Here is a 12,607-nt window from a genome sequence, read left to right on the forward strand (position 1 = left end):
TGGGGGATAAATCTGGACGTGCTGATAAGCATCCTTCAGATCCACTGAACAGTGGAAATCCCCTTGCCTGACCGACCGTAACATGGTGGGTACTGTTAGCATCCTGAAAACGTACTTCTTCAGGTACACGTTTAGTGCCTTTAGGTCCAGGATGGGACGTAGCCCCCCCCCCTTTTTGGGCACCAGGAAATAACGGCTCCAAAATCCCATGCGGGATTGGGTCCTGTCCAGCTCCACTATAGCACCCTTGCTTAGCAATGAGCTGATCTCTTCTCTCAAAAGACTTGCTTTTAAACCACGTGCTCTGGTATGAATAACCCTGCTCGAAAGCGGGGGTATGTCTGCGAACTGTAACCTGTAACCCCTGGTTATCGTTCGAAATACCCAATGGCTCGGGTTGCATAACTTCCACTGGCGCGCACAGCGTGCTAGCGTGTTTTGAGCGAGAGAAACCCCACCACTGTGCTTCCGTGACGGCGGAGCTTTTTGGCGGCCGGACCGGAAGTGGGGGACCTGCGTATCCGTATCCGGAACGACCGGATGCGGAGCGCAAGGGTTCAATAGGCCGCATGGCGGAAACACCTTCTGGTTGTACCGCTTGACTAGCGGAGCTATTTTGCGGCGGGACCGGAAGTGGGGAACCTGCGTATCCGTATCCGGAACACCCGGATGCGGAGCGCAGGGGTTCAATAGGCCGCAAGGTGGGAACACCTTCCGATTGTACCGCTTGACTAGCGGAGCTCTTTTGCGGCCGGACCGGAAGCGGGGAGCTAGCGAATCCGTATCCGGTGAAACCGGAAGCGTTCGGTTTTGGCTCGATAGAGCGACAGGAAGAGCAAAGCGATTCGACTGATAAACAGACTCGCCCACAACTAAAGCATTCTCCCCTGACAGGAGAGGAACTTTTACGTTTAATACCTGCTCTAAGGCCTTTATGCTTGTCCCTTGACCCGGGCTCATAGTAGGCCGACAGAATTTCTGACTCAAGGTTAAATTCATAGCATCGCTCACGCGAGGGAAAATCCACTCGCGCGCATGAGGAACCATATAATTGTTTGACGTTAACATTACTGGTTGTTGATAAAACCTCTGACTGATTAAAGAGTCCTGACGGGACTCCATCATTCTTACAGGAGGCATGCATAAAGGATTCATATTGTCGACGCGAGGGATATCCCACTCGCGCGCTTGAGGAACCACATAATTGTTTGACATTAACATTACTGGTTTCTGATAAAACCTGTGATTGATTATCGAGTCCTGACAGGACTCCATCATTACTACAGGAGGCATGCACGATGGGGTCGTCTGTGCTAGTGCGAGAGAGTTGGACAGAGACAGACTTTGTTCTTTCAACATGTTTATTGCCGACACAGGAGGCATCAAAATTAACATTTTCATTTCCCCGACACGGGGTACCGAAAAACGCCCTCGTTTGGGGGGAGGGGGACCGAGAGACACCTCGGACCCCCGCCCCAGCACAATTCCCCTCTTCAGAGTGTCATTTGCGCTGTCCCCTACCGCGGCCACCGCGGTATGAAGACTGCTGCCTGCCATCCTTGGACGGGCGGCGCGGCTGAGCGCGCTCGGGAACCACAGCCTTGGTGCGGGGCCTGTCAGGCGCCCTGGCTGCAGAGGCTCCCCTGGAGGAAGACGAGTGCTTCTTAAAAGAAGCAGAGCGGCCCCTTTCCTTGGCGCGGGAGGAGCGGGACGTCCTCCTAGCTTGCTGCGGTTCATCCTGTGGCACTGTGGTGGACTCGACGATGTCCTTAGCCGCCTTGAAGAAGGTAACTCTACCCTGCAGCAGCTCCAAGCCCCCACCCATGAGGGTGGTGGGACTGTTCTCCATGTTTATGAGAGACTTGTACATCTCCCCGCGAGGACCTAGAGGCTTCTCGCCCACGTCCCTCTTAGGCTCGAGGTCGACATAGTCGAGCCAGCGGGCTCTCTCAGACTGGAGGTTGTAGTCCATGGACCTGCCCATCCACTTAACCGCATGCCAATTGACCTTCAGCATGATGTCAAATAGAGTGTTCAGTTCAGCTGTGTGCTCCCCCGTGGGCAGACCTTTGACCAGGTCCTTGGTGGAAGCGAGCAAGAGCTGGATCAGATTTAGGTCCTTAGCGGCCAGAGCAGCGGACCGGTAGGCGTTACGAGCCCTGTCCGACTGCAGCTTGTCCTCCAGGACAGTGAACCCCGGCGGGTTGGTGCCGACGGGGCCAACAAACGGCCCGTTTTTAGCCGTGCCTACATCTTTGTACTGGGGTCTGACGGAACTCAGAAAAGATTGTGCCAACAGGTGGTCCAGGTTAGGGCAGGTGGACATGCCTGCCTCCGCACCGCCCACCAAATCCAGCACAGAAAAAGGCAGCTTCCTGGGGTCTTTATGTGTCTTCCATGAGGAATGGAGGGCCTTGGTGAAACCTTTCACCAGCGGCAGCCTGGAGAGGACATACGGGGCGGGAACCGAAGGCTCCTGCCCGGGCATTTCATCATCATCCTCTGCCTCTTCAGAGGGGAGAGGAGGTGGCAACTCCTCTCCAACTCTGGCCAGAGCTCTCATGTAGACTGTGAGATGATCCAGCATTTCTGCTGCAGAATCGACGTCCTCTGCTCCCGCTTCACTCGCTTGACTGGCGGGTGGAGGGGCAGTGGTGCCTGAGGAGGCCTGGGAGCTCCCTGCGGCGTCCAGTTGACGTGCTGGAGCCGTAGGGGCATTACCTTTCACAGTGACCGTGAGTCGAGAACCCTCGTCCTCGACGGAGTCCTCCTCCTCCTCGGCCGTGTATCCAGAGTATTCAGAACCAGAACCCTCGCTCTGACCGGAGCTCAGGTCCGACTCTCGCCTGAAGGTCTGGACTGTTTTGGTGATGCTCACGTCGAGGGGGACGTCCCCGACGGTCACATCCAAGCGTTTCTTTTTGGGCACCGCGCCCGAAGGGGAAAAGGCTACCGGAGATTTCGTCTGGGTGTTAGCCTTCTTGGTCGCCTTCTTAGCGGCGACTTCACCAGACCCGCCAGCTCCAGTGACAGTGGAGCTAGCTGCGGTCGGTTGCGCGGCAGGCGGTGTCTCATGTAGCACGGCGCCATCTTGACTTGGAATGGCGCGCTGGTTGTCAAGCGGATCTCCGGAAGGCAGCGCCGCACCTTGACCAACGGTGCGGGCCGCCTGGGGAAGGAAAGACTGGGCTGTGGGGTTGAGAGCAGTGGACCCACCTGGTGGAGCGCAGGCCCCGAGGCCTGCCCTGGCTAGGAAGAACCGGTGTATCAGTACATCGTGGTCGTAGGCCACGCAGCAGTCACAGAAAGGTCCTGCTCTCCCCTGAGGACTCAGTGCAGAGAAGGCGTGTGCAACGCCCATGCAGCCGACACAGAGATGGTGAAGATCCTGTCCGTCGATGAGTCCTGGACAGCCTGGACATTGCCTCGGCAGGAAGGCCAGAGGATCCATGGCGAAGCACTGTAGATAGAGTTAACCAGAAGCAGACGAGCTAACAAGCTAACGGCTAAGGCTAGGCCACGCTTGATTCGGGCAGGGCCTGAACAAGCGGTGAGCAGTGTAGCTAACGTTAACAATAGCAGACGAGCTAACAAGCTAACGGCTAATGCTATGCCACGCTTGCTTCGGCGGAGGCCTGAACAAGCAGTAATAATCCTTTGTTATAAAAGGAAATAACCGTCGATTTAGGACGGAACAAGAATAAGTATTCTTAAGTACGGGTTAATTCAACACTCGCCAGTGGGCGACTCCTAATGCCACCGCTTTAGGCTAATGCGCGAAGAATAATAATACAAAGGCTGAGTTTCAACTTATCTGAATGTGATATCGCAGAGAGTGAAAAGAGGATGTTACTTCCGCCTCCGGGGGCTTATATAGCCTGGAGGCGGGTCACTCCGGTTTGAGTGACAGGCCCTTCCTACCTACGTTAGTACGGGAGCTGAAGTAGTTTCTCTGAATGATCGCCAGGGGGCGTCATTACCCAAGTGGGAGGTCATCCTGGAATATTGACAGTAAACGGGACTACGGACCAAGACGCACAGAGCGCGGTGATAAACCTCTCCCCTATGGAACTCACCAGCAACCAGATTAAGGTACTGTCAAAGGGCTTATCATTTGCCCCTACATATGACGCCAAACACTTTGACACTAAAGTCGAATTGTTTAAATTTTATAGAAATTTGCACCTTAAAGTCTGGTATGCTCAGAGACAAACTGGTGACACTACCCCACAGTCACACACCTACACTTCAGAGAGAAGATTTAAACCGAAATCCCATTTTCTTCCCTTAAGTAATAATCCCAGTCTGGTGGCCTTCACTAAGAAAGTTGATTACGATGTCAAACAATTGTTTGATAAACAGCCACCCACCCCGCAGAGACACAACTTAACCCATTCCGAACGCACAGCTCTAAATGAACTGCAACGTAATAAAGACATTGTGATTAAAAGAGCAGATAAAGGAGGGGCAGTTGTTGTTTGGGATTATGACAAATATGTCAAGGAGGCTCATCGTCAATTAGAAAACACGGAGTATTACACTGAACTCCATACTAGTAATCCTCTTCTTTATATGCAGGAGGAACTCACTATTCTACTGGACCGAGCTAAAGACAATGAATGGATCACCACCAGTGAACATGGTTTCCTGTCATGCGAACACCCTCGAGTGGCAACATTTTATATGTTGCCGAAAGTGCACAAGGAACCTAAAGACAATCCCCCAGGCAGACCAATTGTGGCCGCCAATGGGACGCTCACAGAGCCCGCTTCACAATTTATTGATTACTTTCTAAAACCATATGTCCACAAGTTGCCCTCGTATGTTCGCGACACTACCGATGTCCTGAACAAATTGAGTCTTATTGAAGAGGACACTGTTTGGGATTTCTTGGTAACTATGGATGTAGAGTCGCTTTATACGAATATTGACCACGTAGATGGCCTTAGGGCAGTGAGTCACTATTTGTCAGATAGAGAAGGGCTAACGCCCCCTACAGATTTCATTGTGGAACTCACCGAGTGGGTGTTGAACAATAATGTGTTTTTGTTCCAAAATAGGAAGTTCAAACAATGCAAAGGTACGAGTATGGGTGCTTCCTTTGCACCTGAATATGCCTGTTTATATTTAGGACTGTGGGAAGCAGAATCTGTATTTGATGGTGTTAAAAATCCCTTCAAAGAGAATATTAAAATGTATTGTCGATTCATCGATGACATTTTCCTATTATTCAGAGGTAACCAAGCTGATCTGTTAGAATTCCATAGATATCTTAATAACACGAACAGAAATATTAAGTTAACAATAGAGTACTCTAGAGAGAACATTAACTTTCTAGACCTCACGATCTATAGAAGTGAGGATGGTAAAGTACACACTACTCTATTTAGAAAACCTACAGATCGAAATTCAGTGTTACACTATGGGTCCTTCCATCCGTACCATCAGAAGAACAATATCCCTTATGGACAATTTCAAAGGGTAAAACGAATTTGTGACCAGGACTCTGACTTTGAATTACAATCTCAACAAATGAGTAAACGCTTCCTAAATAGATCCTATAATAAAACTATTATCACCACAGCTCGAAATAAAGCGAGCTCCCTAGAACGACAACAACTCTTACAACCCTCTAACAAAAAGAAAAAAGAGACAACAGGTGTATTCTTCTCTTTGTCCTATAGCAAACAGTCCTCACAAATCAAAATGATCATTCGATCTAATTGGGATATTCTCAAAAGTGACCCCTCTCTAAATAGAGTATTTCAACTTCCTCCTACTTTTTGTCTGAAAAAAGCTCCTTCTTTAAAGGACAAACTCTCTCAGAGTTATTTACCAGCCAAGAGAGAGGGCCATTGGCTTAATAAACCAATAGGCACATATAAATGTTTACAAACTAACTGTAAACACTGTTTCAATGTTATACAACATAAGGAGTTTAAAGACATCAAAACTATGGAAACTTTCAAGTGCAAACAGTTTATTAATTGCAACTCCACCTACATAGTGTACCGCCTTACATGCCCTTGTGGCTGTTTCTATATAGGGCGGACAAAGAGGAGATTGAAAGACAGAGTGGCTGAACATAAGTATGCCATTAGAACAAATAACGAAGATTACCCTATGGCACGTCATTTCCACAGTGTCCACAATGGTAATGACAGCCTCCTAAAAGTAGAGGGTATTGAACAAGTTGAACAAACACCAAGGGGTGGCAACAGATTACAGAGGTTACTGCAGAGAGAAACATACTGGATATTCACTTTTGATGCCATGGTATACCCGGGTCTGAATCAAGAAATTGATTTTAAACCATTTCTGTAAATGTGATTTATTTGTTTTTTACATATTGAAAATATGAGTTATGTATAATTTGTCATATATGTCTAAACTGTTGGCAAAAGTGGGCAATATGAATGTTAAGACACAATACTGACTATGTATATGAGTTAACTGCTTACACTGAGCCTGATGAGATGTATATGTACCTGCTATGATTGGTTCCCTTGGCCACAAGGATGTATAAGAGGACATGCTCCTACGGTGCCATCCTCTTATAGCCACGCCCTGAAGAAGACACTCTGTGTCGAAACCGGTCGGCTTTATTGGCTTTTTATTGTTTTAATATGTAAAAGCCCTAAGTGCTAAATAAAGGCTTTTTAACTATACGTTCCTTGGCTCTGAGTGTGCGAGAAGAACCTCCCGATGGGATCCCTTGCTGATTTAATCCGATATTAACTTCTAGCACCTCAAACACGACAAGACTGGAGATACTACATGCTAAACTCTGAAGCACTCGGCTCATCTTGTTTTATTAAGTATAATACTTGACCTTATAAATATAGAATGTTTATGATTATTTCTTGTATTAGGCCAATATGTTATGAAACATCGCATGTAGGCCTATTATATTACTATACACGAGTGAGCTCTCGGCACCTCCGCACGGTCCAGGCGAATACAACGGAGCGCTCCCTACCTCCGGTTCAGCCAATCACAAGCTTCCATTGTCGAATCCGGGATGCTGTTTTGATACACGCCTTCCCAATAGAGCCTGTCCCAAGTGTCCCATACTAGATTTTGATGGCCGATTTTAGATATAATTTGACACGCGCACTCACTCACACGCACGCACGCACGCACACACACACACACACACACACACACACACAGTTTTTGCAAACTCAAATCCCTCAAATGTGTCTATCAAACAAGTGACGTGACAAAGCTACTGTATGTAATGGTGGCAGTAGAGTTGACAATAAATGCACGTGGGGTTTTAATGCATTTACTATAAATAACTAGAACAATTTAAACTACTCCCTCCAATCGTCTTTTTCTGCATTATGTTCTGTAAAGAATAAAGTTGTAATGTTGGTGGATACCGGACGGTGATACCCATACCGATACCGATATCTGTTCATTCAGGCTATTCAGGCTGCATTCTCCAAGCCTTTGAATAGTGTGAGGCCTACTGTTGAACATTCAGTAGACTATTGTGCTGTGATTTTCTTAAAAGGGGAACTTTGCCAAAATGTATGCTGCTGTGTATGCTGAGAAAATCACCACCCGCCTACATACAATTTGTCATAACGTGCACCTTTACATACAGTGGAGGCTATAATTAGGCATATTTTCCAGCTGCGGGCACACAAAACATATTGAAATGTTCTGCTGCCCCCGATGTCTGTGTGTCCTCATCGAAAGGTTTTAGTGCATTGGGAAATATAGGCCTAGTCCAATATAGTTACTAACTCCCGATAGAGGGATTGATACAAGTATTGCACAAGACTCTTTGACAGTTATTATTTTTTATTTTTTTTATCTTACTTTTTTGTTTTTGTTTTGCACCAGCGTGGTTTTCTGACCAGTCTAAGCCCGTGTTTATCAGAGTTTGAATAATTTGAGAGAGCCTCCTGTCTCTGTCTGTCTTCCTGAAGATCAGCTTTATATTTCCATGCTTTTCTTTCTAATTAATAGTGATGTCCCAAGTGTGGATGTGAGTAAATAGATGACTGTGAAGAAGGGAGTCGCAGAAAATTCGATATAGATAATATGATGATGACTAGGCATTAATTGTACATTTCGCTCAACTAGGACAGTCTAAGTTCAGACGATTGTATCACTTTACTGTAATATAGCTTTTAAGTAAAGGGGAAGACAACACTATATTTACAGTAGTCAGTTTGCATTACACTAAACATTACAGAAAGCTGGGTCTCATCACTTTAAAGCTTGACAGCTGCCCTTCACAGGACTATGCAAAGATCAATTTAATCAAATCTATTCTTAGTACAGGTGTACACTCAATGTGCTAAAAATAAAAACCAAAACGGGCAAAGATCAAACATGACAAAGTTGTTACATTTAAAACATGAAATAAAAACACAATAAAGAATTGTGATAACGACACACTTCACACCTAACTAACAGCTTATGTCTTAGTTAGTATGACATTCAAACATAAGACACAGTCCCAGGGGCGTCAATTGGGTATGGCAGGGGTATGCAGCTGCCATACCCTGGGTCCAGGGGGGAAAATAAAAGTTACTTTTAAATATAAATCCATGAATGTCTCTTTGTCTATCTGCGCAGTAAAATAACTACACATGCAATATGGTCACTATAACAAGGTATTATAATTATATTCTCCACACTTGTATTCTCCCTATCTTGACAAAATGGTATATTCCCAGGTTCCGCAGGTCAGCTGCACAGGTGCAATGCATTATTTAATTGTGGCACATTTACTAACATGCTAAGTTTAGCTGCACTTGAACAACCATTCCAGGGTGCCATATCCAGCCCAAGAAACCATAGAAACCTGTGTAAAAAACTGACAAAACTCGTTTTCTTTTTTTTTTTCTTTTTTTTTAAATAGCCGATCTACATGCTCACAACGCCTCGCAGCGCGAGGCGTTGTGAGCATGTAGATCTGCTATTTTCACAATAGAACCGTGTTATCCAAAATGTAATGCCTCTTTTCCATGACGACTCCCATCTTTGCCATACCCTAGCTTTTGCTGAACTGACGCCACTGCACAGTCCCATAGCTCAAGAGAATCCAGAGTTCTACAAGCTAAAAAAAGTAAACACATTGTACGACACGTTGTTCATTTGTAGTTCAGTTCTTTCTTTTTTTTAGCAAGTGACATGCTTACGCGATAGATGAACCATAGATGAAGCTTAGCGTGTCCACATTCAGGGGCGTCACAAGGGTGGGAAAGTGGGACTGAGTTACCAGGGCCCAAGGGGCCTGGCGGAGGGGCCTCAATTATTTCATGCTTTAACTATTGACAAATAGCAGATATAAAAGCTCACAGCGCGGCACCGAGTGCCGCGCTGCAAGCTTGTATATCTGCTATTTTTGAAAAGTCGTTGAAATGTGTGCAAATCTTTGAATATATGTATTTTTTAAGCAAACATTTGTAACAAAAATTTTGCTTCTGGGTGGTCCCTGGAACTAAATATTTTGAGATGGGGGTCCGTGGCCAAATACATATCATTTTGGGGGTCCTTCACATGAAAAGGTTTGAGAACCACTGACATAGTAGTCTCTCAAGAACAGACTACTGTAACTGAGCTCCAGTTGAGTGAGAAAGGACCTTTTCTTTGACAATGGCCGGACAGATTGCTGAAATAGAAACACAGGTTTTTCAAAAAACCTTAGAAGGATTCAAAAGACACTTATAGAATCGGGTCAAAATTCTAATTTTCACGATTTTTCAAAAATAGCAGATCTACAAGTATATCTTGTATATCTGCTGTTTTTCAATAGTTAAAGCATAAAATAATGATACACCATAATGTGTACCCGTTCTAAATGGGTTGCTTAGCGTGTCCACACATTGACCAGGTCTCCCTCCTCTTCGTACGCAGACTCGAACCCTGTCATGTCCTGGTTGCTGGCCGCGTGGATTAGCCTTGGCTTCCTGCTGCTGTGTCAGGCCACTCTCTACCAGACCATCCAGCAGCACCACGTCGCCCGGCCTGGACGCACCGACATCCTCACCCTGGGTACGTTCCCCCTCTCTCTCTGTCTCTAATTATGTGCCAACTAACTAACCCGCTGGCTATGTACTGTACGCTGATGTGTGATGATTGAAAAGCTGCAGTTGCGCCGTTGTTGTTAAGCCAGATGTCACTGCGTTGTTGGGTGTGGCAACGGCTTTGTCTTGTCTTACGTACCCCCCTCCTCAGCATGAGGCCTGCTGCAGTGATTCAGATTGGTATGCTGGTGCGGCTACTGTGTTATTCACTCTGCTTGGCACCGTAGATGGGCGAGCAGCGCGGAGGATGGTTACGAGTACATGCTGCAAATGTCATGTTGCTTATATGGTAATGGGGGGTTCTCTCCATTCCGACATGTCGCCACTCCGACAGTGACTTCTCATTGTCGGAGTGGCAACACTTCCATAGAGGTTAAGGTTAGGGTTAGGGTAAGAGATAGGGTTAGTGTCTGTCGGAAAGGAGACATGTCGGAATGGAGAGATGCACCCTACATGGTAATGGTACGGTAGAGCACCCTTGGTAATGGTACGGTATAGTCTACACCGTCAAATCCGGTTTTGAGTGGACTCTGAGAGTGGACTTGGAACGGGTCAAATGTTATACTGTTATCACTAGTGTGTATTATTTGTTATTACAAAAAAAATAATAACGTCTTAAACGTCACATGTCTTGCCATTGGCAATACAGTAGATTTTCAGGTGGTTTGATGGAACATTGAGCTTGTACATCAGCTATTTTGCTATGTTTTAACCTTCTCTCTGACTTCGACGTTTAAACATACCTGAAGGTGAAGTCTGGTTTTCAATGGGAATGGGTTGATTTCGTGCAATTTGTGAGTTTCTGCAAAAATACGCTCCATTCTAAAAAAAAGAAAAGAAAAAAAAATGAAAGGAAAAACAGGGAAAGAACCCTGTGGAAAAAAAATCATTTGCAGGAAATTTCAGGAAAAGAGCAGTAAATACCGAAGAGTTGAACATACATCTGTATATCGACGTTGTCGAGCGGAAACCTTGTATCTCCAAGTTTCTTTTGCAAAGTAAAGCCCTGCTTCATCATACAAGGCGGTCGCACAAAAGCAGTGAAAACAGCCGATCTACAAGCACACAACGCCTCGCGGCGCGAGGCGTTGTGTGCTTGTAGATCGGCTGTTTTCACTAGTTTAAATCATTTTTAAAATGATAAATGCAAACCGAACGGTTTTGGACATACAAGGTTTCCACCCTACAACGACGATATATAACAATGATCATATCCAAACGTAAACCCACGTGTGAATATTATAATACCGTTGTAGGACTGTGCATCGTTGAGTCTGAACTAACAGCCGCTATGTGGGTCAGAAGAACTTGTGATCCCCCCCCCTGTAAATCTGTTTCGACAAAGAGCACGTTTTAACAGCGTGCTGGGATTTTCCGTGCGTGGAGGGGATCTGCTCGACTGCAGCACCCTGAATCTATCTTGGAGCGCTTGTTACATGCACAACCTGCTCCGGGCGAAAATCCCCAACTCCATTACCATGGCTTACATGGAAATTGCAGTCATGTATGTTTCATTTTGCAGGAAACATTCCAGCAATTAAGCGCAACGTCTTCGAGCCTTATTTACACTTTGGTGCACGGCATGCTAAAAATAGCAGATTTATAAGCCCTCTCTATGAGTCTTGTAGATCATCATACGTCTAGGCTTTAGGCATCTTGGGTGTGATTGTCTTTGTGTGTGTGTGTGTGTGTGTGTGTGTGTGTGTGTGTGTGTGTGTGTGTGTGTGTGTGTGTGTGTGTGCACAGTTAAATCCTGTTAATTTAGAGAGTGCAAAAATGGCCCTGAGAGTGTACATTTTAACACTTACAGTGTGAAAAAAATCTTTTTTTGAGTGTGTGTGCGTGTATGTGTTAAAGAAAAGAGGCGACGCTTTCCTTTAAGCTTTTCAGTTGTGACTCTGAAAATGCTGATGGCGACAGTATTCCCGAACCCCCTCCCAAAGACTCAATCGCAAAAATCTAAGCACCCACTTAAACCCTAGGGGCCTGTACTTGGTCCTTTTGTCCCTCTACACCAGGGTTCCCCAATAGGCCGCCCGCGGGCCATTTGCGGCCCGCAGGGGGGCTACTGTCTGGCCCCCACCAACCCCAGTAATAATGGTGGTATAAGAGCAGCAGCACTAGTATATCGTCGTTGTCGGGTGGAAACCTTGTATCTCCAAATTTGTATGTTCTTTCACAAAGTAAAGCCCTGCTTCATCGTACATCGCTGTTGCACTAAAGTAGTGAAAACAGCAGATCTACAAGCACACAACGCCTCACGGTGCGAGGCGTTGTGTGCTTGTAGATCGGCTGTTTTCACTAGTTTAAATCATTTTTAAAATGATAAATGCAAAACAAACGGTTTTGGACATTTTCACCAGACAACAACGATATCTGAACTGTCGCTGGAGTAGCAGGAACGCCACCTGCAATGCTGTGGCCCTCGGCTTGGTACCCGACATGATTCGGCCCTTGGGGAAAACTAATTGGGGAACCATACACCAAATCTATTCACCGACAATAACCAATCTGCAAGCTTACGATGAATGCATCACATTGCGACACTTTGTGATATT

The 12,607-nt window shown here is 46.0% G+C and overlaps 1 protein-coding gene across 1 annotated transcript in view; it reads left to right on the forward strand.

Annotated features, from left to right (window-relative positions):
- Positions 1-9,893: 9,893 nt before the first annotated feature.
- The window catches only part of tafa1b (TAFA chemokine like family member 1b), a gene marked incomplete at both ends in the record, with an annotated part of 281,657 nt that continues 278,943 nt past the window's right edge, over positions 9,894-12,607 (forward strand). The window contains one exon of the mRNA XM_080728535.1: positions 9,894-10,017. Coding sequence (XP_080584661.1) covers positions 9,894-10,017 — 124 coding nt within the window. The remainder of the gene's footprint in view (positions 10,018-12,607) is intronic.

This window comes from Nannobrachium achirus (genome assembly GCF_963921795.1).
Source record: "Nannobrachium achirus genome assembly, chromosome: 6".
Classification (NCBI taxonomy): domain Eukaryota; kingdom Metazoa; phylum Chordata; class Actinopteri; order Myctophiformes; family Myctophidae; genus Nannobrachium; species Nannobrachium achirus.